The sequence below is a fragment of the Telopea speciosissima genome, chromosome 5 (assembly GCF_018873765.1).
Source record: "Telopea speciosissima isolate NSW1024214 ecotype Mountain lineage chromosome 5, Tspe_v1, whole genome shotgun sequence".
Taxonomy (NCBI): domain Eukaryota; kingdom Viridiplantae; phylum Streptophyta; class Magnoliopsida; order Proteales; family Proteaceae; genus Telopea; species Telopea speciosissima.
The window spans coordinates 2,051,271-2,079,200 of NC_057920.1; the positions used below are offsets into that span (position 1 = coordinate 2,051,271).

The 27,930-nt window shown below is 42.0% G+C and overlaps 1 protein-coding gene and 1 long non-coding RNA gene across 5 annotated transcripts in view; both read left to right on the plus strand.

The window, feature by feature from the left end:
• Positions 1-11,242: 11,242 nt before the first annotated feature.
• On the plus strand, positions 11,243-11,800 carry LOC122662357. Its single transcript, XR_006333007.1, has 2 exons — positions 11,243-11,427; positions 11,681-11,800. It is a non-coding gene; the product is annotated as an uncharacterized LOC122662357 (long non-coding RNA).
• Positions 11,801-12,430: 630 nt separating this feature from the next.
• The window catches only part of LOC122662418 (telomere repeat-binding factor 1-like), a 35,512-nt gene continuing 20,012 nt past the window's right edge, over positions 12,431-27,930 (plus strand). The window contains exons 1-5 of one of the 4 annotated variants that reach the window (XM_043858043.1): positions 12,431-12,559; positions 13,275-13,446; positions 13,667-13,884; positions 16,292-16,376; positions 18,496-18,579. In XM_043858043.1, coding sequence (XP_043713978.1) covers positions 13,297-13,446; positions 13,667-13,884; positions 16,292-16,376; positions 18,496-18,579 — 537 coding nt within the window. In that variant the 5' untranslated portion in view covers positions 12,431-12,559; positions 13,275-13,296. Of the gene's footprint in view, positions 12,560-13,227; positions 13,447-13,666; positions 13,885-16,291; positions 16,377-18,495; positions 18,580-27,930 lie in introns of those variants that run through there. The other 3 variants (XM_043858046.1, XM_043858044.1, XM_043858045.1) reach the window with 3 other exon arrangements.

Consider the following 27,930-nt stretch of genomic DNA (forward strand, 5'->3'; position numbering starts at 1 on the left):
CTCGATTTTCCCTTTTCAAGTAACTAAATTACAGCAGGATTTTAAATTTGAAAGTTCAGATTTCTATCAATCTATGGCCTAAGATGCTAGAAAAATAGGAAATGCATGGCCATTGTGGGGGTGATTTGGTAGATAACAAAGATCATACAAAACAGCAAGACCAAACAAGAAGAAAAAAAATTATATATTTATATATATGGATTTATTGGTATAAAGCATGCTCAAAATTTCGAAGGAAATTTTTAGATGTGGTGCTTGGAGTTTACATCATGATAAACAAGTAACTATGTCTTGAGGCAACTAAATTAGAGGAAACTAAGCATATATAGAGCAAAAAATCGATTCAGATTGACAAAAAGGAGAACAGAAATTTCGGTTCAGACTTGGGGTTGGGAATTTGAGTAATGGAAAACAAAGTAAAGATGATAGTGACAACCCAAATTAGTGCAAATTGACACTACATAGCAAAATCGAATTCATTTGGGGCAAAAAGAAAAGGAATTTTTCGGATAGGGTTTGGGATTTCTCCAAAACCCAACCCAAATCCCTAATGTAGGTGCAAAATCGTGGGAGATGCCTCATATAGGTTGCATATGGTGTGAGATCAATTAAGATTGGGTTATAAACAGTCTATCTTACAAAAAGAAGTGAAACCCCAAGTTTCCATAAACCAGAAAATGCATATTGGGGCTTCTCCATGAGAGAAATCGATGGGAGAGAGAGAGGGATCGATAGAAAAGGAAGAGACCATACCTGAAATCGATCGAGTGCTGTGGTGGAGTGATTTGAGTACCAAAATCTACCAAGAAATGGTGGAGAGAGAGGCTACGGTTGCTCCTAAGGTTCTCCAAAGCCTTTCAAAGGTGTTTTGAAAATAGAATAGTAACCCTTTAAGTCGCGGGTTTTTAAATTTTAAGTTTTGGGCCATGTGGTTTTACCCATGGTTTTAGTTAAGTGAAACCACCTGTGAATCCGCACTTAACAGAAGCTATTTTCTGGGTTCTGTTAAAGTCGGATTTACCTACGGTTTTGAGAATTAAGTGAAACCACACTTAAAACCACCCTGGCCAGAAAGAGTTTTTTACCCTGTTTTGCTTAACCGACTTGTTTCTAATGCTTATTACCCTCATTATTGTTTCCCTTACCCCTCTTATGGCCTATGGTTACCTTTGTAAAGCAATTTTATGGTTGATTGCCTATGATTGCTATTGCGCCCATAACTGTGGGTGTTGACTGTAACCAGGTGTTTACCATAGTTAACACGCGGTCCAATGCCAACCGTTCCCCTGCTAGGGAGGAAGCCGGCGAGGCTTCGAATACGGTTTTACCGGTAGCACCGCCAATTAATAATAATGCGGATGTCGCCGCCTTGTTGAGCAATAGGTTGCAATCCATGGAACGAGAGCATAGGGAGGCGCAACAAGAGCAGTGCCAATTTATGCAAAATATGACTGCTATGTTCCAAGACTTTGTTAAGGAAAGGCAGCCAGTGCCCCCTCCTGTGCAAGTCAATCCTCCCCCACCTGCCCCTGTGGGTTCTGTCACACCTAATGTTCCCTTGGCTCCTACTGTCGCTAGAACTTCTTTGGCACAAGAGGTGCTAACACCTACTCTACCTCCCACTTCAGTGGCTCCTCCAGTCCAAGCGGTGGCTCCGGCTTGGGTAGATGCTGCTAGACTATCGGAAAGATTTCAGAAACATCGCCCTCCAACCTTCTACAAGATGGCCCATGATTCCTTTTTCCCGGCAACATTTATAAGGGACCTTGAGAGGATCTTTGAAGTGATACAGTGCAATGACACGGACAAGATTCGGTGTGCTACCTACCAGCTCCGGGGTGATTCTGATGCTTGGTGGCTCTCCTCTAAAGACCATTTTTGGGCAACTCACCCAGAGGCAACTTGGGCTCAATTCAAAGAAGTTTTCTTCAAAAATTTCTTCCCTCAGAACTTTTGTGATAAGAAGGAGTCTGAGTTTATGAGCTTCTTTCAAGGATCCAAATCGGTCCTTGAGTACCAGCAAGCTTTTGAGGAGTTGTTTTACTTCGCCCCAGTGCACATGAAGGCCGAGGATGTGAAGGCTAGGAAGTTTGAGAAGGGGCTTAGACCTAGCATTAGTACTTCTGTGGTGCTACACAAGTACCCTACTTATGCTGAGACGGTCCAGGCCGCTAAGGTGATTGAGGACCAGCAGAGAGAGAATTACAGGGCCATTCAGGCTGGTAAAAGACCCATGACCTCTCATGAGCCTAAGGGATCCACAAAATTCCAAAAGAGAGGATCCTACATTACTGCTTTTCTGGTCCAGTCCCGTAGGTCAGATGCGGTGCAAGCACCCAGGCCTACATCGACGCCTCACTATGGTTCCCAGACTCTTATATGTTACAATTGCAAGGAGTCTGGGCATATGGTTCGAGACTGTCCTCATCCTCGGATGACAGGTCCTCCAGGTGCAGCTACACAAAAGGCACCCTAAGCCAAGGCAGTTGTGCGTTCTCTTCTTCCTACTCCGGCCCATAGATCTCAAGGTCAGGTGTATTCTGTGACAAATGAAGAGGCCCAGGCTGATCCTAGTGTTATTACAGGTAATGCACTCTACTCTTAAGATGTGCATATTTATAGCTTTTGTTTCTATGATTTGTTGTCTGTTGCTTGTCAGGTGTGGTTCTTGTTTGCTCTCAGCCTGCTTATGCTTTGTTTGACTTGGGGGCATCACATTCTTTTGTGTCCCCTAGCTTTGCTAAGAAGATACCTGTCGAACCAGAGCAAATGGCCCAGAAATTGATAGTCAGTACACCAACGGGAAGCAAGGTTGAACTTGACTCGAGTTGTGGTCCTTGCCCTGTACATGTGTGTGGTCGTGGGCTCGAAGCAAGTTTAGTACTACTGGATATGAAAGACTTTGATGTGATTTTGGGAATGGATTGGCTATCAACTCACAAGGCCAGTCTAATCTGTTCAGAGAGGAAGGTTCTGTTCAAACCAGCTGAAGGTGAAGAGTTTGTGTTTATGGGTACTAAGTGGGAGAGACCCAAGAAAGTTATCATCTCTGCCCTCCAAGTACAAAAGTTGTTGGCAGAGGGATGTCAGTGTTATCTGGCATCTGTGATAGACACTGAAGCCAAAGTCAGGCCTTTGGAAGAGTTGTGTGTGGTGAAAGACTTCCCAGATGTCTTTCCTGAGGATCTAACACGGTTGCCACCAGATCGCGAGACAGAGTTCATGATAGATCTGATTTCTGGTGCAGCCCCAGTATCCAAGGCACCTTACAGGATGGCCCCAACTGAGTTGAAGGAGCTACAAGAGCAGTTGAATGACCTATTGAAGAAGGGTTTTATTAGACCCAGTGTATCTCCTTGGGGAGCACCTGTGTTGTTTGTGAAAAAGAAGGACGGTAGTATGCGTCTGTGCATTGACTACCATGAGTTAAACAAATTGACAATCAAGAACCGGTATCCTTTGCCTAGGATCGATGACCTATTCGATCAACTACAGGGTGCTAAGGTGTTCTCAAAAATTGATCTCCGGTCAGGGTACCATCAGTTGAAGATCAGAGATAGTGATATCAGCAAGACAGCATTCAGATCTCGCTATGGTCATTATGAGTTCTTGGTCATGTCCTTCGGGTTGACCAACGCCTCGACACCTTTATGGAGTTGATGAACCGGGTGTTCCACGATGTTCTAGACAAGTATGTCATTGTCTTCATTGATGACATTTTGGTCTATTCCAAGAGCGAGGAGGAGCATGCAGACCATCTTCGCCTAGTATTGCAATGCTTGAGGGAGAAACAGTTGTACGCCAAATTCAGTAAGTGTGAGTTTTGACTACAACAGGTGGCATTTCTGGGACACTTGGTTTCTGGCAAGGGTATAGAGGTTGACCCTGGCAAGGTGAAGTCAGTAGTTGACTGGGCGACACCCAAGAGTGTGGCAGACGGTCGCAGTTTCCTGAGACTAGCTGGCTATTATAGGAGATTTATTGAGAACTTCTCAAGGCTCTCCGCTCCTATGACACGACTGACCCGAAAGGGAGTGAAGTTCGAGTGGTCTGATAGCTGTGAAAAGAGCTTCCAAGAGCTCAAGCAGAGGCTGATTTTTGCCCCAGTACTTACTATTCCTAATGGTACTGGAGGGATGGTAGTCTACAGTGATGCATCCAAAATGGGCTTAGGTTGTGTCCTAATGCAAGATGGAAAGGTTGTGGCTTATGCTTCTCGGCAACTGAAGGACTATAAGAAGAATTACCCGGCCCATGATTTGGAGCTTGCAGCTGTGGTTTTCGCTCTGAAAATCTGGAGACATTATTTATATGGTGAGAAGAGCAAAATATACAGTGATCACAAGAGCCTCAAATACTTCTTTACACAGAAGGAACTCAATATAAGGCAGCGGCGGTGGTTGGAGTTGTTAAAAGATTATGATTGTACTATCCATTACCACCCCGGCAAGGCAAATGTAGTAGTTGATGCACTGAGCCGGAAATCTCAGTCCTTGTCACTAGCATCACTAGCAGTCAGTGAGAAACTTATTGAGGAAGCTAGAAGAATGGACCTGGAATTACTGGTTGATGGTGTTACCTTATCTCTGTCAGCTTTATCAATACAGTCAACACTGGTAGGGCGAATCCAGTCAGCCCAGGTTTCTGATGAGGAATTTCAAAAGATTATTGAGGCTATCAAGGAAGACACGCAGCGGGAACTAGACTTTACTTTAACAGAGAGTGGTGTTCTCATGTTTAGACATCGCTTATGTGTTCCTAGTGACCCTCAGTTGAGGAAGGAAGTGTTAGCTGAAGCCCATGACTCTCCTTATTCTATTCATCCAGGCAGTACGAAGATGTATAGAGATCTGAAGGAATATTACTGGTGGAGTGGAATGAAGAGGGATGTGGCTGAGTATGTGGCAAAATGCCTTACTTGTCAGCAGGTGAAGGCGGACAGACAGCGACCTCATGGCCTCTTATAGTCATTGCCTGTTCCATAGTGGAAGTGGGAGCATGTTACTATAGACTTCGTCACTGGGTTGCCCCGCACACCTAGAGGTGTCGATACCATATGGGTTATCATTGAAAGATTGACAAAGACGGCTCACTTCATCCCCATGAGGATCAACTATTCGATGGACAAGCTGGCTCGCTTGTACATTGATAATGTAGTTCGTCTGCACGGAGTTCCTGTTAGCATCATCTCCGATCGGGATCCCAGATTCACATTTAAATTCTGGGGTGGTTTTCAGAAGGCAATGGGTACACTGTTGAGTTTCAGTACAGCCTTCCACCCTCAGACGGACGGACAGTCGGAGAGGACTATTCAGACATTGGAAGATATGCTCCGAGCTTGTGCCATTGATATGCAGGGCAGCTGGGACGAGCATCTCTCACTTATTGAGTTTGCTTACAATAACAGTTACCAGGCTACTATAGGCATGGCACCGTTTGAGGCTCAGTATGGGAAGAAGTGTCGGACACCTTTATATTGGGACGAAGTAGGTGAATGGCGTATTCTTGGACCCGAGTTGATTCAGGCAACATGCGAGAAGGTGGATTTGATTCGTGAGCGGATCAAGGCGGCTCAGTCCAGGCAGAAGGGTTATGCAGACCTGAGGCGGAAAGACCTTGAGTTCACTATCGGCGATAAAGTGTTCCTTAAGGTATCACCCTCCAAAGGGGTGATGCGTTTCAGCAAGAAGGGCAAGCTGAGTCCAAGATTTATAGGACCTTTTGAGATCCTTGCGCGGATTGGACCAGTGGCATATCGGTTAGCACTCCCTCCATCTTTAGAAGGTGTGCATGACGTCTTCCATGTGTCCATGTTGAGGAAGTATGTCCATGATCCAAGCGTTGTACTGACCCACGAACCTACAAAGAGCTGCCTGAAAAGATTTTGGACAGCAAGGTTGTTCATCTTCGCAACCGGCCCATCCATTATGTGAAGGTGAAATGGTGCAACCATCCTGAAGAGGAAGCTTCTTGGGAGGCAGAGGTAGAGATGCGGGCGAAATACCCTTTTCTTGCCTATCTACAAGGTACGTCAAATTTTGATGATGAAATTTCTTATAAGGTGGGGGGGATGTTATACCCGCACCCCAGGATATAATTAAATATTATTCCTTCTCGTGACGTGTAGATACCGCTGCCATGTATGCTGGTGACCTGTTCTCCATGATGGTCAAACCTAGTTACAAAATCATTGATCACAGTACGGGCTTACCTGTAGAGGAGAGGTTCCTCAACCGCCAGTGGGAAAAGTTCGTTGATGGCGACTTCATTGACTATCCTCCAAGTACCAGCCCGGGAAGCGAGGAGTTTAGGAGAGAGCATCCTGGACCGTCGCCTCAGTTGGACACTTCGTTCGGTGATGAGCTTGGCAATGCGGTGGCGAAGCTATTCGGGGTCATGGGTGCTAAACCATGACAGGGGAAAAGTAAGTTCTAGCCCTCAAGTTTTATTATTTATTCTTTTCTTGGTGACCTCGAAGTACGGGTCAAGGCCTGAACCGCTCGAGCTATTTCATGTGAGAAGGGAATATTTTAATTTCGGGTCCCTCATTGAGGACTTATACCCATCTCATGTGAACCCATCTTAAAGTGAGCTTTTTCCTACTTAAAGCTTGTGGGCAGGCCCATTTAACTTAAGAAGCCATTTAACTTGTATGACCCATTTCACTAAAGGCCCATTTAACCTATTGACCCAAGGATGGGTTATTCCATTCATTTACCCACATAGGACTAATGGGTCGACCCATTAAGCCCTCATGACCCATTTGACTTGAGGTACCCAAATACCCACTTGTTATAAATAAGTCCAAGGGGGAGAGAGAGAACATTTACTTCTCCTTCATCATTCTCATCTACCCTAAACGTGGAGGAGTAAAGAGGAAGGAGAGAAGGAGGGAGAAGAGTGCAGCAGCTTAGTGGGAGGTTGGAGACCCCACCTCTTGAAGCCTCAACTTGGAGCTTCTCCCTTAAGGTAGGTAAGCCATTAAAGTTGTCTTCCTTCTTTTATTTTGATTTGGGATTTGGAGAAATGGGAGAGAATCGGTCTAGGGTTGTCTTTGAACCCAAAGGTCGATTGGAACCCTTGGCTGTAATTATTGTGGAGCTATTTCACTCCATGGCTAGTCCTAAAGCTCACAATCCTCTCCAATTGAAAGGCTTAGGGTTTCTACCCTATTATGCCCTAAAATAGGATTCTTGTTGCTTTCCCTCTTGAGTTCTTGGGTTTACATGGACCTAATGAGGTCATAGGACCCTACTAAACTTAGGGGGAAGCTTTCTTGAAGCCTCCTTACCCTCAAACCCCTTGGGGAAGAAACCCCTAATGAGAAACCTTTCCATTTTTGGTTTTGCAGGTATGTGATTTTACATACGGTTTCAGTACCTACGAGAAACCACCCTGAAACCATCCTCCTGAGAAAGCTCTATTAAAGTCGGTTTTAGGTGTGGTTTCATGTTCTGAGACAAACCACCTATAAAACCACACTGGGCAGAGACCTTCCTAAGCCCCTGGTTAGCTAGGATTTACATGTGGATTCAGGTTTTGGGCACGAAACCACCCATAAAACCACCCTGTGTCTGAAACCTTAAACTTAGCTAAATTATGGGGTATCTTTTGGGGATTCTTCCCTTTTATCTAATTAACCCTGTTTCCACTTTTCCATTAGGTTGTATTTTTCCTTTCTTGCAACGTGTTACTTAACCTCGGCGGCAACCCATAACTTGAGACATAACACATACGGTGAGTGGGTTTGGTTGTTTGGGCTTGATATTATTATTGCATTATATATTATGTAATCATTATAATTATTAAGCATGCTTGCGCATATTGCATACCTTTAGATATGATTGTTATAATGTTGATTGGAGATGTTTTACTTTGACGGGTCTCGGTGCCGGTGGGTACCGGTGCCGGAACCCTGAATACTATATACATTTATGAAGTAATTATGTTGAATGTCATGTTGAACTGTATGCGCCGTGCCGTGCTGGTAACCGGGCACTAAACCAGATGAAAAGTTGATGCGTCCGGATTACCTCTAGGGACGATAGGACTTGCATATAGTATATCTGTGGCTAGGATTTCACACCCTTATGCTACGACCCTTACCAACAGGGGTTTAGGTGTTAGGTAATCAGTACATCGGATTCTGTGGAGGTGGGAGAGGCCAGTCATGGTAGTATTGGTTATCAGGGGTCTGCCACTAAGTGGTCTTGGAGGCTTCGATCGACATAGGTCCTAGGTGACAATTGAGGTTTCATTGTGGCGATAAGTTAAGTGACCCACAGTGTCTCCCGAGTTGTCACAGTAGCATATACCTTTGACTTAGTTGGTTGTTAGGTGGAAAAATGGAATTAACATGTGCATGCATCATTGGACTATGTGAATTGCGTGTTTGTGCATCCCCATCCCCTCACTGGCTCAGTGGAGCTAACCCCCTCGTGCGCACACTTTTTAGATTATGATGCAGGTGACGGATATCTCGCAGGACTTGGAGTTCTGCCCTCGGGATACGATGAGATTGGTGAGGGAGAGCCGAAAGCTGTGTTCGAGGAACATGGTGACGGTTGTCCTTGTGATGATTGCGCCTACGGGCCACGAGGATATTCGGGACTTGGTCCCTTTTTGATTTACTTTTGGGGCTTAGGCCCATGTTGAAACATTTACTGTTATACCCTATTAGATGGTCATTGGAAATGTAACTAACTACTGTAATTATCATCTAGCCTTTGAACATCTTGTAACTATTTGATTTTATACGCTTCCGCAATACTACTGATCTTTGGAATGTAATATTCTTTTTTCCCGCATTCTAATATTATATTGTGTTAATATTGGTTATGACTGTGCGTTGGGACACTGTGTCAGTGATCCGGGCGGTTTAGTAGGATGACACGCGTCGTCCTTGTCACCCTTTATATGATATTATATTCCTTGTCTGGAATAGGGGCATGACATAGGGGCATCTTCACCAAAAATCACTCGAAAATAGCTTCAAAGGGGGAAAAGGGGTGGAAAACGAGGTTGGGTTCCTCTCCCTCACTCTATTTCTTCTTGTTTTGAAGGGAGGGGGACCCTCCTATTTATAGGAGTGTACCCCACCACCGCGGCGCTGTGGAGATCCTCTGTGGTGCCATGGAGAGCTTTCGCAGTGCCGTGAAAGCTATTTTGCGGCCCCACGCTTGTGATGCTCCCCTAGCACTCTCGTTTTGGGCTTTTATGGATTTTTTTGGCATTTAATGGGTTTTTGGGGCGGGGGGGGGGGGGGGTAGGGTTTTTAAGGGGTCACAGGTATGATTGTTTCCATCCGTGTCCCATTGTCATCATTGCCAAGGTTGATGGTAAAATTTTAGTGTCTACGAATGGAGGAAAACTTTGAAATCTTAAATTAATCTTGAGTTTATCTTGAGAGAGACCGCCTACCTCCCAACAAGCCAGACACCCAGCTTCGTCTGTCCTCTATCTTCTCTCCTACCCTTAATTTCTATTTTTTCCTATTTCTTCTCTTTCTCTCCCTATTATCTATCTCTTTTTCTTCTTATTTTATTTTAGATTATCCGTGCACCTATTAGTGGGATTTCCACTTTTCATAGGGGCGTAGGGGTCAATGATAATGCACACGGAAGCATCATAGAGGTGGGATTTCTACCTTTCATAGGCCGCAGGCCAATCATTACCCCCCATTGTGTGTAGGCGTGGGCGGTACACAACCCCTATACAAAACTTTTCTCCAAATTTATAAAATCTAATCAAAAGTTATAATGATCCTCCCACTCTGCCTAGGCGTGGCCGGTACTAGGGCTGCAATAGGGTCGGGTTGGGCCGGGCTTCTTAAAACCCTAGCCCAACCCTGTGTCCCCTTAGCTGGGCCTAGGCCCGCCCTGACCTGACTCAGGGCCTAAATACCTTGACCCTAACCTTGACCCTGACGGGCCAAGCCCAGCCCAAGCCCGCCTTGATCGGCCCTGCAATACGCAAATTAAAATAACAAGTATAGGGAAGATGTGAAAGAGGAGGCTTGAACTCCGTATAGCAATTGGCTTTTATGTACCACAAACTACCAAGTGCGCCATGCACTTCTTTATATGTATAATACCTTCTATTATTTAATAAATAAAGAATTTTCTTCAGGGCCATCAGGGTTAAAAATCAGGGTCAAAATCAGGGATGGGCTGAGCCCGAGGTCTCAACCCTGACCCGACCCGACCCTGACTCAGGGCCAAGAATTTCTGGCCCTAACCCGCCCACAGGACCAGAAATCTTAGCCCAGACCCTGTTTGGACTCAGGGTGGGCCAGGGCAGGTTCGGGCCGACAGGGCCAAACTTGCAGCCCTAGCTGGTACACTGCCCCCACACAAAAACTTTCCTGAATTGGTCCGAGTCACAAGAGACAGTTCTTTAGTCACCGAATCTTGGTCATTTTTTATCCCCCCCATATCTCTCACACGATATCTATAGATTGGGAGCACTCATCTTCAACCTATCGACAAATCAATCAGATATGCCGAAGGACAGACTTCCTGAGATTGTACCAACATCTACTTACCCAAACTATTGAATTGAGCAAATTAGAACATGAAGTGAAACTCATAAAAATATAGATAAAGGGACCTGCCAATATGCTATTGTTGACGGCAAAAAAGATATAGAGGAGATTGCAAAGGTGATTTTACTCACAGATGGGAAAATCTATGCATGGTCCCCACTTTTTGGGAAGAATCATGAAGATAGCTAATGCCAAACCAGACTAGAAGAAAGCCAAAGATGGTGGTGTTGCGGGATTGGACTGTAAGACTCCAATACATCTATTGCAAGGCCAACTGAGTCACCGTGAGGCCGATTCGATGAGAACAAAACAGAGAGACATAGGATTTTAAAGTTAAAAAAAAAGGGTTTTTTTTCACGTACCCCCTGAGGTTTGACATGATTATGAAAATATCCCGTAGTTTTGAAAAATTTTACGTGCCCCCTGAGGTTCTTAACAGTTAACAGATACCTCCATTTCGTTAGTCTAGGTTTAACAGTATTAAAATCAAGGGGTGAACTGACAAAAATGCCCTTATAAGAAAAAAATATAAACCTACAACTCATCTTCCCCAGACGATTTGGGGAAGATGAGTTGTAGGTATGAACACCATTGGGTTCTTGAGGTTTTGGGCTGGGATTCCAACAATTTTGCAAGGAAAAAAAATATGACAAGAATATAAAAGTTGCAGTGGATTTTGAAGTTTTGAAAAAAAACTTCGAACAAGAAGTTCTTGGCCTCGTCGACGGGTAAGAGATGCAAGAAGGAATCCATGTAAGATTGTGGCTTGCAACTCGGACAATAATGGAGCCGCTAGAGAGAATCGGACCTCTGCCTCCTCAGTTTCTCGTACCCAAACTTATGCTATTTTGAAGCAATAGATGGAAGTTGCGGCCAAATCCAAGGTGGGTATATGGGAATTGCTTTGATTTCCTTTGTCTTGATGGGTTTCTTTGATGGTTCCATTTTCTTCCCCCCTCCCTGCCCCAGTACTCTTTGTTTTATGTACTTTAATACTAATGGGTTTCTTGAGGTGCTTCGGATTTAATTGCCATTTTTCTAGTTAAAAATTTGACTAGATTTCATTCGTACTTAGAATTCCGACATATTGAGAACAATTTTATGATTTAAACGTTATCAAGTTTGTGGACATTGCAGAATTGCAAGGAAGCTGCCAGAATTAGGGATTCATTGAGGTCATTTGAGGAAGAAGAGCCCGTTTTGCGCCTTAGAAGATTGATGAAAGAGGCAATTGCTGATGAGAGGTTTGAGGTACATGATTTTGATTCCCATGGATAATTTCATCAGATTTTTTTTCATTGCAAAATTGTTAGAATCCAGGTCCAAAACCTCAAGAACCTAATGGTGATCAACTTGGGGAAGATGAGTTGCAGGTTTTTTTTTTCTTCTTCTTGTAAGAGCATTTTTGTCAATTCACCCCTTGATTTTAACACTATTAGATTGACTAACGAAATAGGGGTATATATTAACTGTTAAGAACCTTGGGGGCATATACAATTTTTCAAAATTGAGGAATGTTTTCATAATTATGTCAAACCTCAAACCCAAAAAAAAAAAAAAAACTCAACCGAGTCACAACGTTTTGAAAAGGACGAGACGAGTCAAAAAACCTGATTTTTCATATATAAGATGGGCTGCAACTCGGTGAGCTGACTGTGAGGTTGGCAAAACCAGGATTAGACTACATGTACGTGCACCTGCACCTGCACCTGCAGCCATTCTCTACTAAGGATCCAGTCCATGCGTTTTCGGAACTTTGAGGCGCAGACTTCATTGTTAAAATCACCGACGCCGACCACAGCCAGAGAGAGAGAGAGAGAGAGAGAGAGAGGTGGAAAAACAGCAATGTATTGTTCCGTTTGTTCACTGGTGTTCCGCTTCTAAGGTATAACTGTATTAGCACACCGCAGACCCGCTTTCTTTTCAATCTCCTCCAGCCTCCCTCACAAGAGCTGAAGAAGAAAACAGAAGAGAACAAAAAGAGAGATATCGGAGGAGCACTTCGTACCTGCACAGGTAATTCAATGTTTATTCTGAAATTTGCTTGCGTGTGTTCTCGTAAAAATTAGCCAATGATCAGGATAAATGTTTTTTTTTTTCACACGAGATGTGATCCATGAGATTCACTCCCTCCTCCTTCCTCCGCGAAACTCACGCCAATTCCCGATTCTGTTTCGGTTGTGTTTTGTGATGTCTGACCCTCTGTGGTGTGTGCAAAAATGGTTCGGTTTATAAGTGTAGATTGCTGAAAGTTGCTTCTCTAAATTGCAATGTCGTTAATTGGCTTTATCTTATCATAGGGTTGTCTTTGCATGTATTATTTTCGCATCCATCAGAAGGTTTCCAGTTTCTGGGATAGATGGAATCATGGCAAAGTACTCCATGAGATCGTGATGCCCTGAATTTTAGTTGTTTTTGAGAAACCAACTTGACTAATTTGATTATTATGTTTTGTCCTTGTTGCTATTATTGTCTGAACATATTCCTCCACCCATCCTGTTGTTTATCATTTTATTAACATTCTTAATTTTTTTTCTCGATGGTCAGCTGATGGTTTTAACCTGATCGTTATTAAGCTCAAACTATATTTCTTTGATTGCATAGTATCATTTACTTCTGCAAGGGTTTAACATAGAGCATCGACTACCTGTTGATATTGTTGTATTTGCTTATCTTGATATTAGCTCCATGTGCAGATACCAAGGCCTGATTGACTTTCGGATTCTTTTAGTAAGACCCTGTTGCTCCTTTTAATGGGCGCTCCGAAGCAGAAGTGGACCGCAGATGAAGAAGCAGCCCTTAAAGCCGGAATAGCAAAGCATGGGGCTGGCAAATGGCGCACAATACTGAAAGACCCTGAATTCAGTAGTATATTGTCTTTACGTTCCAATGTGGACCTCAAGGTATATCTATATTCCTTTTATCTAATTCTAATTAATAATTCAGTTAAGTGAAGGAAGTTCAATAAGCTTCTAATTTTACAATGCGAAGCTTGATTTGGTTAGTTAGTGCTTACCTAAAAATTCGGTTCTATGGAATGGAAAACACTCCCTCCTTCAATCCAGCTGTTATGCTCCTTATACCTAGGTCCATATTAATTTGTGTGGCTTCATTTCTGTACAGGACAAGTGGAGAAATATGAGTGTGACAGCGCATGGGTGGGGATCTAGGGAGAAGGCTCGCTTAGCCCTCAAAAGGAGTCGACAATTCCCTAAACATGATGATAACCCGTTGGCTCTCACTACAGTTGTTCAGAGTGATGAAGAAATTGTTGATGCTAAGCCTCTTGCAATTTCTAGTGGAACATTATCTACTGCTGGTCCAAAAAGATCTATAAAAAGGTTGGGATCAGTTATCTTTACTGATTTTGCATCTCATTTTTTCTAAACCTTGATTTGGGGTGGCAGCTTAAGGTGCTAACATCAATTCAGTTGGTGAAAACATTATGGATAAACTTGAAGTGTTGGAGTGTCTTTTAGGTGCATCATCATCTCCCATTTCCTTCTGTGTACTAATGAGCTGCAGATAGCATTAGAATAACTGGATCGTTGAATGAAGACCATCTTGATAATTTAACTGCGTACATGTCATCCTATTTTATAAATTCGGGTCTATTGCTTGACTTGGAAATTTGCTCTTAATGAAATAGGCACTGCTGCATCTAACCAAGATAAGGTAAGAGTTGTTTGTAAGGTTACCTCCATGCCTAAGGATCCTCCTTGGTCATGGAAATTTGTTTCTGCAATATGTATAGACTTTAATGCTGAAACTGTAAATCAGTGGGAGAGGTCTATAATGACATGCAAGGAGCCTTTTTTCTCTTTCCGATGACTATACGGCTAGTATCCAATTTACATATATATTATTTTACTCCATTATAAAACCCCGGTCTTAATTGTTATTAGTAGATTGATGGTGGATTATTAAGTCCTTAAATCTTCCTTGCTTGGGCTGGTCAACCAGAAAAATTGTGTCCCTGCTTGATGTAATGAGACCTTGGATATGTGTCATGCTTGGAGTTTAACAAGGGCCTTCTCTCTTATGTCCAACCCCCTGTTATCAATTGAATCAAAATTTCTACTCAATTGCTTTATTCTCACATGGATTCACTTGATAATTTTTCAGCCAAAAAAAAGGGGCACCATTAACTGCTCTTAACATTTATTTATCAAAAGATTGGCAGTTCTTGACATCATCCTAATCATCTCGACCGAAACTTGCACCTTCTTTCATCAGTTCCCATAGTTGATTCATGACTGGCGTCCTACTTCCCACCAAGAAATCCTCAAAGGATTGCACAGTGTGTCAAAAAGCCAAGAAGAAGCATGTATATGCATTGTTCATGCACCAAGCTATAGCCATCTTTTGTTATTGTTGTTTATGGTAATGGGTCACTTCCTTTCAAGAAGAGAAGGGGGTAATGCAGGAACATGATCACAGCAGCCTTGCGGTTCTGGTTTTGAGTCAATTTTCTGGGTCACAATTGAACCCATAGTTCATGTTTTGTGAACTAGATAAAGCCTATCCAATCGTGGGGCCCAGTTTGAAGACTTCAAAAGGATTATGGTTTCCACAATTCCAAGATTTCAGGAGCTTTATCTTCAGTCCAGGTTGTGGGTTAATTTTAGGAAGAATTATTTTTATTTAAGATAGGTGGGATATTATCCCTACATTCCAGCCCTTTTTTCTTTGAGTTGCAGGGGGGGGGTGGATCGAACTCTCATATTTCCCGAAGATTCTATTGCTATGGGGGAGTTGTAGGTATGGGGGTGGGGAGGAGAGGGAGGGGGACACGTAAGACGAGTTTTTTAAAGGCTGATTCCAAAAAGTGGATCGGTGGGTGGGGGAGTTTTGGCTGATTCCAGCCCGATTCAGCCAATCCGTATCAGCATCAGTGTTGGAATCGGCGAGTCCAATACCGATCCGATTTCCGATTTCTAAATACTTGGCCTGGGGATGTTCTGTTCATACAGGGTGAAATTGGTTGAGCAATGCTTCACAAGGGATTAAAGAAGAACTGACGTGAAAACTGACTTTCCTCTGAAACTTATTGGATACATAGATTGAGGAACATATTAGCTTATTGCAGCATCTTCGAAATCTGGCAAGTTGGAGTCCAACTTAAATTTCTGTTATTCTATTAAACCTTACAATGAATTGTTGCACAATGAGGCTTCTGAATTTGTAGACAGCTCAAGGATCTGAGAATCAAATGTTCCTCCCTTGTTGAGTTTTTTTTTGAAAGAATACATTACATGGACTGGTTTTAAAACAGTGTCAAGTTTGCAAGAAGAAAATGTTGTTTAAGTGGAAAAAGAATAAAATAATAAAATGTTCCTGAAAATGTGACATTGACAGTACACAATTATTTGAGAATACTATGTGGATCTATTTAGGATGAAATGGGTGGGACCTCCTCAAATGAAGATGATCTTTGGTCCGTAGTATCTTCAAATCCAATAATCAATGTCCGGGGGATCTGATTCCATTATGTAATCTGTTAGGGGCTTTGTATAGAGACATTAATTTATTTTCAGGACAAAAAATGCCTTGGGTATGGAAACATCCTATTTGGTTTTTCCCTTTGCGCTTTGTATTATATATTTTTATTAGAATATTAAGGATGGAGGTTTGCTTTTCTGAATGAAACTGTCTCTTATGTGCATTTAAGGCATTTATTGACATGTTATGTTGGACTTACCTTTTATTTATTCAATGTTATGAATAACTTCCCTTGTATTTTTGTAGGTTAGACAATCTTATATTGGAAGCAATATCCACTTTGAATGAACCTACTGGTTCTAACAAGACTGCTATTGGTACATACATCGAGGTATTTCTGGTTCTAGGATGTCTTCATTATAGTTTGAGAATCTCTAATGTTTGGTTGAACTTGTAAAACTGCAGTAATCTTAACACTAACTTAAATCCTATCAATTTATTTTCCAATGTTTTTTTTAGCCTGATATATTCAGCCAATCACTTTTTGCATGGATCCTATTTCTTGACTTCCTTACTATCTTAGTTTCATGTCACATCCAGTATCAACCTTTTTCTAGGGTGTCACCTGTAAGCAACGCACTGCATCGTCACCTGGATGCGGTGACAAGTAGGCAAGGGCTCTTGTACAGTGGACATGTGCGAGTTAAGAACCTAGTCCAAAAGCGTAGTATTAGATTAGCATCTTGGAACATTGGATCCTTAACGGGTAAGAGTTTAGAGCTGATAGATGTTATGCGGAGAAGAAGGATTAATATTGCTTGTATTCAAGAGACAAGATGGAAGGGTAAAAAAGCTAAGATGTTAGATGACTTTAAACTTTGTTAAATGGGAGACCAAAGTAATAGAGGTGGAGTGGGTATAGTAGTAGGGGTGTAAATGATAGCCGAAATCCGTTTCTGTATCCGTATTCGTATCTGTTTAGCACTATCCGAAAGCTAAACGGATGCAGATACGGATAGACTATAGCTATCCAAAAAGCTATATTTACATGTAAACGGATAAAATATCTGTTCCGTATCCATGTCCGTATCTGTTTAGCACTATCCGAATCTGTTTGAAAGCTAATCGGATGCAGATGCAGATATAGCACTATCCGAGCCGAATCCGATCCGTTTACATCCGTATATAGTAGTGGATAAAGATCTAAAGAATGATGTGGTGGATGTTAAAAGAGTTGGAGATAGGATTATATCCACCAAGCTTGTATTGGTGAAAGTGGTTGTCAATATTACAAGCACATACACACCCCAAGTAGGATTGGATGAAAGTAGTAAGCCACAATTTTGGGAAAACATGGATGGATTAGTATAAGGTTTTAGTCAGGAAGAAAAAGATTATTATAGGAGGTGAATAGGTGATTAGAATGACATGTTGGGAGAGATTGTAGAGGCTATGAAGGTGTGCATGGAGGCTATGGATGTGGAGAAAGGTATGAGGAGGGATTCTTAGTTTTAGACTTTGCAGTAGCGTATGATCTATCCATTGTAAACACTTTTATCGAAGAGAGAGAAGAGCATTTAATTACTTACAAAAGTGGGCATCATATCAGCTAAATAGATTTCTTCCTAACAAGAAGGTCCGACAGATTGTTTTGTAAGGACTGTAAGGTTATACCTGGGAGAGCCTAACCACTCAACATAGAATGGTGGTCCTGGACATGTGCCTCATTTTGCAAAAATGTAAGATAGGAGGGCCTATTTGCCCTAAGATAAGGTGGTAGAGACTACAAGGAGAGTCATTGAATTCATTACTGATAAAGTGGTCAAAAAAGGAAAGTGGGACTATGAGGGAGACACTAATACGATGTAGGACGAGATGATGACTTGTATTAAGAAGGTTGCTAAAGAGGTCCTAGGGGAATCCAAAGGCATACGCGATGCTCCTAGGGAGACTTGGTGGTGGGATGAGGAAGTACAAGCACCCATTAAGGCTAAGAAGTCTAGTTTTAAGACATGGCAAAGGACTTAAGAGGTGGAAGATCTAAAAATATATAAACTTTCCAGAAACAAAGTGTTAGTTGAACAGAGAATGGGAGAATGGCTTGAGTGAATAATTCCTTTACTCAGCCCCTTTACTTATAGATTTCATTAATGGGGCAAAATTACAAATATAACCCTCCATAGCCGACTATGATAGCTAGAGAGGGAAATAAAACATAGAAAATACCCAAAATACCCTTATCGGGTAACATAAATCAACATTCCCCCTCAAGTTGGTGCATAAATATCACACATGCCCAACTTGACTAGACTAGGGTGAAATAACTTTCCATCAATTCACTAAGCCTTAATCCATGTATGATCAATCCTAGTATTATGGTGCAGAAGTTATAGAGAGCTTACCTGTTGAGGAAAAAGATACAAGTATTTTCAGAAATTCTTCCAACACAGTTGTTATGCTTTCTTTAATTCTACTTCTTGATTCTAACCTCCCACTTCTTCATCTTGTAGGATCAATGCTGGGCTCCTCTAAACTTCAAAAGGCTATTGTCAGCAAAATTAAAACATTTGACAGCAATTGGGAAATTGATTAAGGTAATTCCTGCACCAGTCTCTGGGAACAAAAGTTAATAAACCAGCTGGTCCATACTTGCAGGGACCTTGCTTTGATGCCACCTTAATCCTATTGTTGCTTGTGGTAATTGTCATGGAAGCTGGTGTAGTTTCATCATTGCTTGAAATAGGGTGTTTTGGTTTATATTCACCTTGACAAATGCTAGGTTTTTTTGTCATCCAATCATGGTTGGCCTCTTAATGTGCATGTGTTCTCTACCATACTGCAGAGTGCATGCATAATTGATGGAAAAATGCACCTGCCATTCATTGGATAACTTTAATATATGCTGGGGTATTAGCAAGATGTAGACAAGGGCTCTGCCCTGTGGCACATCCAGATTCTAGAGTATTGCCTACAACGAGGATTGTTTGGGGGTGGATATGTCAGCCCTACAGTTTTCCATTTGGGAAGAAAAAAATGGCTGTTCATAAAAGGAATCTGAGAGTTAGGCAAGATCTTTTCCAATATGAAAACCCTATTGTATAGCAGATATTAAAGTTGGCATACAAAGTCATGGCAAGCTATGATCTTGAAAGATTTCCCTAGGGCTCCAGGACAAGTCTGAAATATTTTCTAACGACACCTATTGGAGTTGCTGGAACTGGATTCATAAAACCCTCTTTCTTTTCTGTTTTACATTTATAATGATGACATTCTATACTTCTCTCTAATAATAGGCTAAGATTTTTGTCCATATTGGATGTGTGGCACTTTTAACCATGATATAAGTTTGGACTGTGTTGGAAAAAAATGAAGTTGTGAGTTTTCCACCTTATCTTTTGTTATAATTTCCATTCTGACTGAACCCTCCCCGCTCCTTCCCTCTCTCTCCCCCCACCCCCGAAAAACCAATAATATTCTGAAAAAGAAGAATAAGAGATCAGTCTATAAACTGGATTTGTCAATTGGTGACTTCTATATTCCCAATTTCTCCCTTTTGCTCTTTTTTTTTTTTTATTTCCTTGGTTAATTTGCTTTTAACCATAAAAAAGAAGTTTTAAGGATTTCTGATTCAGCCCCCCCCCCCCCCCCAAAAAAAAAAAAGAAAGAAGAAGAAGAAACCCATTACGTCATAACTTTTTTTTATTCTGTAATTAGATTATTGGTTGTTTGGTAGTAGAAGCAAGCTTGAGCTAACAGAGAAATTGGGTGGACCCCTGAAGAAAAATCCGAAATCAAAAAGAAAGAAGAGAAATTGGGCCCTGTTACATTTTTGGTGTCATGGAGCTAGACCAGTGAGCTATTACACTTTCAAGGGATGACTGCTTCCAAGCCCACCTCCTGGTTGTCATTGCTCATACGCTTCCTTCTCCAATAAGTGATAAATGAGAAAAGCTGCCCCTTGCTATTGCATAAGGGGGAACGGTACTTGATTGGATTGGAACAAATGTTGGGGTGACCCACCTAATGAAGTAACGAGATCAAGAGGTGGACAATCATTTGGGTTGTCTGGACCAGGAACACAAGAAACGCTGTGAAGCATGCTCTGAGGAGATTGACCCTTCCCAAGTCAGTCCAGTCGGAAAGAGGAGAGCCCGTACTCAACAAACTTAGGTGCTTTGATCCTATACTTACTTTGTAATAAGTCACACCACATGCCTTCCCAACTGATTCTACGATATGGACAATGATTGATAACCATTCCGTTGCTGAGCTTAGTACTTTTATTATACCATGCTCCACAATATCAGTTTTCTAAACTGATCCAAGGAGGTGGGCTTGGTTTGGGCAATGTCCCCGATAGGAATGATGTCCTTCTCTCCGGCCTTATTAACTCATCGCATGATGCCTTTATTCCTTTCAATGAGCATGATAGTTTGGTCCTTACTAGTGATGGGGACTTCTACACGTAACTCTCTATTCACTGATTTACTTCCTTGACACCAGAATAACACAGTTAACCCCTTTAAATTGGTTCGGAAATCCAACCCCTCCTAAATATAAACCGTTGACCTGGGAACTGAGTCATGAGAAGGTGAATAAATGTCACAGGGTGTGGAAAAGAACAAGAGGAAGCTTAATTTTTCTCCCTCAGGTTTGTTTGTTGTGTCTGTTGAGCGGGCATGAGCTAGTTATTTGTTGTTCATATATTGTGCCTTCAGTAAGTCCATTTGGACCCATTTCCTGGCACTATTTGATCTGAACTGGATTCCTCACATAGTATCCATTACAACAACAACAACAACCATAACCTTATCGCAACTAAATGGGGTTGGCTACATGGATCCGAAGAGGTTATGGTAGTAAAAGAAATAAGAGAAGTAAAAAGAAGTACAAGAAGTAAAAGAGAGAAGAATAGAAAATAAGTAAAGGAAAAAAGAGAGGTCAAAACTGCATCCCAGGAACATTCCCCTACGAGGGGTCGGCTACACGGGTCCTAGTCCTCCAAACAACTCTATCTGCGGTCATACTAGGATTGAGCCCTACCGCATGCATATCCTTTCTTACCACTTCTCCAATAGTCATCTTAGGCCTACCCCTACCTCTTTTTGCTCCGTCAAACTGAATCTGGTCACTCTTCCTTACTGGTGCATCCATAGGTCTCCGTTGGACATGACCATACCACCTCAAACGGCTCTCACGAAGCTTGTCCTGGATTGGTGCAACTCCCAATTTGTTTCTAATACAATCATTCCTTACTCTATCTCTCCTGGTCTTGCCACACATCCTCCTCAACATCCTCATCTCTGCTACACTCATCTTATCTAAATTACTCTTCCTAACTGCCCAACATTCCGCTCCATAAGCCTCACATAGTATCCATTATCTTATGGAATTTTGGCCATCAATCCGCTTGGCAAGTGGGTGAAACTTATGTGGCACTTCAATTTCCCGCATGATACAAGGTTTTGAAGAAATTTTCTGAAACCAACTGAAATATTTTGATTTCGTAGGCTGTCGAAACCAAAGAGCCTGCGATACTAAAGGATTGCAATGTTTTGACTGAAATTTCGGTCTTCTGTTTTGTTTCGCCGATATTTCGGTTGAAACAATTCAAAGCTTTAAGTATAAATGATTAAATTCCATACTTCGAGTGAAATGGGTCGCAATTTCGACCCGTTTCGCCAATTTCGCCTGGTTTCGGCAAACCTAATTTTTGCATTTTCTTGGCCAAATCACTGCTGTACAAGGTTGGAAATTGGAATTACTTACTTGGGCAGTAGAGGACCGCAGTGGAAGAGACAATTTGATGTGTTGTTGGAAGATTTGTGAAAGCTTCAAAGTTGGAGGTGTATCACTTTTCCCAAAAACTAATTTTTGCAAAAAAAAGAAGGATAAATACTTGGTGGTTGGCATTCAACAACAACAACAACTGCATAGCCTTATCCCAAGTAAATGGGGTCGGGTGCATGGATCCTTGCTCTCCAATCAGCTCTATTCGAAGCCATATCGGATCTGAGACCTAAGCTATGCATGTCTTTGCTCACCACTTCACTTAGAGTTATTTTAGGCCTGCCGCTAGTTCTTTTAGTTCCTTCAATCTAAATCTAATTACTCCTGTGAAATGGAGAACCCAAGGTCTCCGTTGAACATGGCCATGCCACCTCAGATGACTCTGTCGTAGCTTATTATGTAACGGAGCTACTCCCAACTCAGCTCGAATATTATCATTCCTTATCATGATGGTTGGCATTTGATTTTTTATATGTTACATACTGTATCCCGATCCATGACTTCACGGAGCCGGTATTCATTTTTTGTTTTTAAAATATTTTTAAATTTTTTTGGAAAATTTTTTATTCTCTTGCTATAAAATTATGAAAAAAATAGGGTTAATACTTAGCGTTTGGAGGTCAATTTTATATATGTTGGACATCTTCTCGTTCCCGGCCCCCCAGCCATACATGTTGGTGATGGTTCCATAGGTTCCATAGGCACAATCCAGTAGTAGTGTCTCAGTCGATTTTCTTACAATTTAGAGATCTATTCCCTAGGTTAGGGTATCTCCAGTATGTTGATGATTCCAATTATATGGCTTCTGTGGAGGACTTCGAGCAGGAGATGAGGATGTTGAGATGGATGTGTGGCAAGACTAGGAAGGACAAAGTAAGGAATGACCACATCAGAGCTGAATTGGGAATAGCTCTGATTCAAGATAAGCTATGTGAGTCATTTGAGGTGGCACAACCATGTCCAACGGAGGCCTAGAGATGACCTAGTACAGAGGAGTGATTTGATCCAGATTGAAGGAACTAAAAGAGCCAGGGGCATGCCTAAACTAACCATGGAGAAGTGATAAGGAAATACATGCATAGCTTAGGCCTCTTATCATGTATGACGTCGAGTAGAAATGATTGGAGAGAGCTAGGATTCATGTAGCCGACCCCATTTAGTTGGGATAAGGCTATGTTGTTGTTGTTGTGGAGGACTTTGGACATTTCTTCCGCCATACTATGACATGGTCAGCTTTTGTGATATAGTAAGAGGATAACTTGATTCGGCCGCATCAACAACATTTTGGTGGTTTTTATCCAGGCCGGAACTCGTTTTGGTACTAGGAGTCTTGGACTCTAGGATGGGCATAGGGATTGCTTGTATTGTTGATTCCACTATATTCGACTCTTTGTGACAAACCATGTATGATCCATGATTTATGATATGGTTTATAATTTGACGTCTATTAATTCGTATTGGACATTTAAATTGATTTACTTGAATTATATGTGTTCTTGTGCTAAAAATTGTGTGGAATTGGCCATATTAGAGAATATATACAATGTACACTACTAACCTAGAGTCCGAAGTTGAACTAACATTTTGGGTGAGTTTTTAAAATCTAAGGGTTTCACTAGGGTGTGCAATTGGGCCGGGCCGAGCTGTTTTTTTAAAACCCCAGCCCAACCCTGGTCGGGCTGGGATATTGCAGCCCAAGCCTAACCCAACTTGGCCCTGATTAACCCTAATTAAGCCGGCTGGGTCGGGTTGGCCCTAATTGACCCTACAATAGTGCAATCCCTATTTTCCTCATTTCAGGGTTAGGCAAGGCCGGGCTAGCCCTGTTTGACCATATGTATGATATTATTTTGTGTAATTATATATTGTATATATTTATATATACAGGGCCAAGCTGGGCCGAGCTCAGCTCAGACCCGGCCTGACCCTATTCTAGGCTTGGAAACCAACCCTAGCCCAACCCAGGCCTTGTCGGGCTTGGGCGCCAGGCCAAACTTGCATCCCTAGGTTTCACTAAGTTTAGAGGGGCCTAAAATATGGTGTCTTAAAAATTTCAAGACCTAATTTGACCATTTAGCCCTCGAAACCAACCATCGAAACTTGTAGAAAAAATGTACAGGGTGTGCTGGGCTAATACTTTGTTGGAGGCCTTCCATGCCATCACTTTGGATTATCTCATGAGGCACTGGGCTTTGGTTGCGACATGACCTCCCACCCCAAACAGACTCAACTGTCTCGGGCTTATTGGGTTACTCCTCTCCCTACAGTCATAAAGTTGAAAAATGGACCAGAGGTCAGCAGGGAATCCTGGGCCTGCCAGTATTAGTGGTGTTTTCAGGGACAGTGAGGGAGCCGCTTAGCTTGTCTTTTCTGATTCTATTGGCACCTTTGACTCCGCAGTGCTTCATTAAAGGAATGGAGTTCTCCTTCTCTAATGGTTGGCTTAACACTATGTTGAGGGAGACCCCATTGCGATGGTTAGGTGGTTGCTAGGCCATTCCAGTGGATCTTGGCAGTACATGCATTTGATAATAAAAAAAAACTTGATCATTACTGTTAAGATTATTGCGTTTAGTTGTTTGGGGTTATTTATGTCTTTTATGGTTCTTTCGAGTTAGTTCTAATTAGTTTTATGTCTCAAGGGTATTTTGGGTGTTTTCTATTGTAATTCACTTAAAGTTCTATTATAAATAAACCTGCCTCTCACGATTTAGTCATTCAACTCAATCGTGAGAAGTCTTCTCTCTCGGTTTTACTCTTTCTTCACTTCTCAGGTCTTCTTCTTTCTTCTTTGCTTTCTTCTTCTAGTTGTCTTGCTGCAGGTTAGTTTTAGCTTCAGTTCTGATACATGGTATCAGAGCTTTGAATTCTGATCCACGAGATTCTCCTTCTCTGCTGTTTTGAAGGTTTTTCACCTCTTTATTTATATCGTGGTCTACAAAGAACCACATGTCTGCTTATACTTGATCCGAACTCTAGTCATATATTCATGAAGGACTAGAGTTCCCTGCTATGCCGCAACCGATTGTGTATGTTCCTGTCGCTGTTCGAAGCCCTTGAAGATTGGTTCCTTGCTTGCCCCTAAAACCCTGACAATCGATATTCCAAAACCCTGTGGAAATCGATTTGTTTTTCTTCTAGGATCTGTTCTTCATTTTTGCTGCTGGATTTACAGTGATTATACATCATTATTGCTGGTTATCTTCATCAAAGATTATACTTCTGTATTGGGCTGTTCTGCCCTATTCTTCAAGGCTATCGATTTTACCTTGATCAGGGTTTTTGTCTTTTCTTTTGGGCTGTTATCGACATTGGTGTTTGCATCTATTAACTTCCCTAATGGCTGATGCTAAGTCTTCTACCGACAACTTTAACATTTAGATTACCAGTGTGAAGCTGAATGGTGCTTCTAATTATCTACTTTGGTCTCAAGCCTTTGAGGTCTATATCACTGCTCGCCGGAAGATGAAATACCTTACCATGGAACCTCTGAAATCTACTGGTAAAAAATATGATGATTGGAAGGCTGAGAATGCAACCCTTCTTTGCTGGCTTTGGAATAGCATGGAACCCTCCATTGCTTCTAATGTTATGTTTCATAAAACTGCCAAGGGTGTTTGGGAAGAACTCAAAGGAAAGCTACTCTCAAGATACAAATCTGTCCCGAATTTATGATCTCTATGAGAAATTCTTCTCTTTTAAACAAGATGGAAAATCCCTTGGTGAGTATTACAGTTCATTGAAGGGGATGTGGGAAGAACTTAATGTATACCAGCCTATCTCTACTGATGCTGCTGTAATTAAGTCCCAACGATCTGAATTTTTGGTTGCCAAATTTCTCTCTGGGTTAGATTCTGATCTTCAATCCGTCAAAAGTCAATTGTTGACTGGAGAGAAGATCCCCTCTATGAATGAAGCATATTGTCGGCTCCAGAGAGTTGTATCCCCTTCAGTGGAGAAGTCTGATTCAGCTCCTACCAACAAAGATAATTCTGCCCTTTTCACTTCTACTGGAGGGCGTGGCCGTGGTGGTGGTGGTACCTCTTCTCGTGGACGTGGTTCTACTTTTGGGCGTGGTCGTGGGACTATGTCTAACACTGCTGGTTTTGGTTCTGTTGATGCTAGTTCTCGATGGTGCACTCATTGTAATCGGTCTAATCATACTGTTAATAAGTGTTGGCTCAAACATGGCAAACCACAGTGGGCCCGTGAGCAATTTACAAACTCTGCCGTATCTGATGGAGGGGCTGATTCTGTGCACTCTTCTGACACTGCCCCGGGATCCTCTACTGAAGGTGGTAACTCTTCTAATGATTTAGTCTCTCAACTCTTACAACAAGTCCAGCAACTTGAGGCTTCTTCTTCTACATCTACAGCTGTCCTTGCCCACTCAGGTACTACTGCTTGTTTCGCGTCCTCATCCTCTCCGTGGGTGATTGACTCCGGAGCATCTTCTTACATGACCGGTAAGCCTAATTTGTTTTCATCTTACACACAGCCTTCTATGTCATCTCGGATTTCTTTTGCAGATGGATCCTCTATACCAGTCATTGGTCATGGGAAAGTTTCCTTGTCTTCTGACATATCTTTAACTAATGTTCTCCATGTTCCCAAGCTTCCTCTTAATCTTTTGTCTGTTAGTCAATTAACTAAAACTTTGAATTGTTCTATAACCTTTCACCCTTCTTATTGTGTCTTTCATGATCTTGCAACAAAGACGAAGATTGGTAGCGGCTATGAGAAGGGAGGCCTCTATTACTTTGATTTGGGAACTACATCCACTGCAGCGGTTGCTACTTCTCCTAGCGTATCTCCTTTACATTGGCATTATCGGCTAGGACATCCTTCTCTATCTAAACTGCAACACCTTGTTCCCAGTTGCAAGTCTGTCCTCCCGTATCGAATGTGAAGCTTGGGAGCTTGGCAAGCATCATCGTGCTGTTTTTCCTTTGAGTCCAGAGTCTAGGAGTATTTCTTTATTTCAATTGGTTCATTCGGATATTTGGGGTCCTTGTAGGGTCAAAAGTCGGTTAAGGTTTTCTTATTTTGTTAGTTTTATTGATGATCACTCTCGGATGACATGGCTGTACCTCTTGAAGGATCGATCTGAATTTGTGTCTGTCTTCAAACAGTTTTATAATGAAATTCGAGTTCAATTTGGTGTTCCTTTAAAAACTTTGTGTACTGACAATGCCCTTGAATTAATTCAGCGTGAGGTCTCTCATTTTTGTTCTGACAATGGCATTCTTCACCAAACTACTTGCTCTTATACACCCCAACAAAATGGTGTGGCAAAGAGCAAAAATCGCCATTTGTTAGATGTCACTCGTTCATTGATGTTTCATATGCATGTTCCCAAACTCTATTGGGCAGATGCGGTATTGACAACTTGTTTTTTGATTAATCGTATGCCTTCATCTGTTCTAAATAATCAAATTCCTTTCAAAATAGTGTTTCCTAATCGGGCTATTTTCTCTCTTCCTCGTGTTTTTGGTTGTCAGTGTTTTGTTCATGTGCTTCGCCCAGGGCTTGATAAGTTATCTCCTCGGGCTGTTAAGTGTTTGTTTCTTGGATATTCTCGTACCCAGAAGGGGTATAGATGTTTTGACCCTGTTACTCGCCAACAGTTTATTTCTGCTGATGTTACCTTTTTCGAGAGTTCCTCTTATTTTACTGGTTCCTCCGTTGATGTTACTCTTGATGAAGTTGGTTGGGTTACTGCCCCTGCTCCTCTTCCTCTACCGATAGCTGCCCCGCCTGTACAGGTTTATGTGCGTCATCACCATCAGCAGCCGTTGCTCCTACTTCAACCTATTGTGGCCACATACCGCCACCAGCTGATTCTTTAACTGCAGATCCTACTGTTGGTGTTGATGATCTCCCTATTGCTCAGGGAAAAGGTACTCGTACTTGCACTAACCGCCCTCTTTATCCTTTGGCAAATTATGTGTCTGTCTCTCATCTTCCCCTTCATTATCGCGCTTTTGCTATTGCATTACATTCTACTTTTATTCCCACTTCTTATACCATTGCTATGTCTCACCCTGAGTGGAAAAATGCTATGGATGTGGAGATGGAGGCTCTCATCTCTCGTAAGACTTGGTCTATGGTTGATCTCCCACTTGGTAAGGATCTTGTTAAGTGTCGTTGGGTGT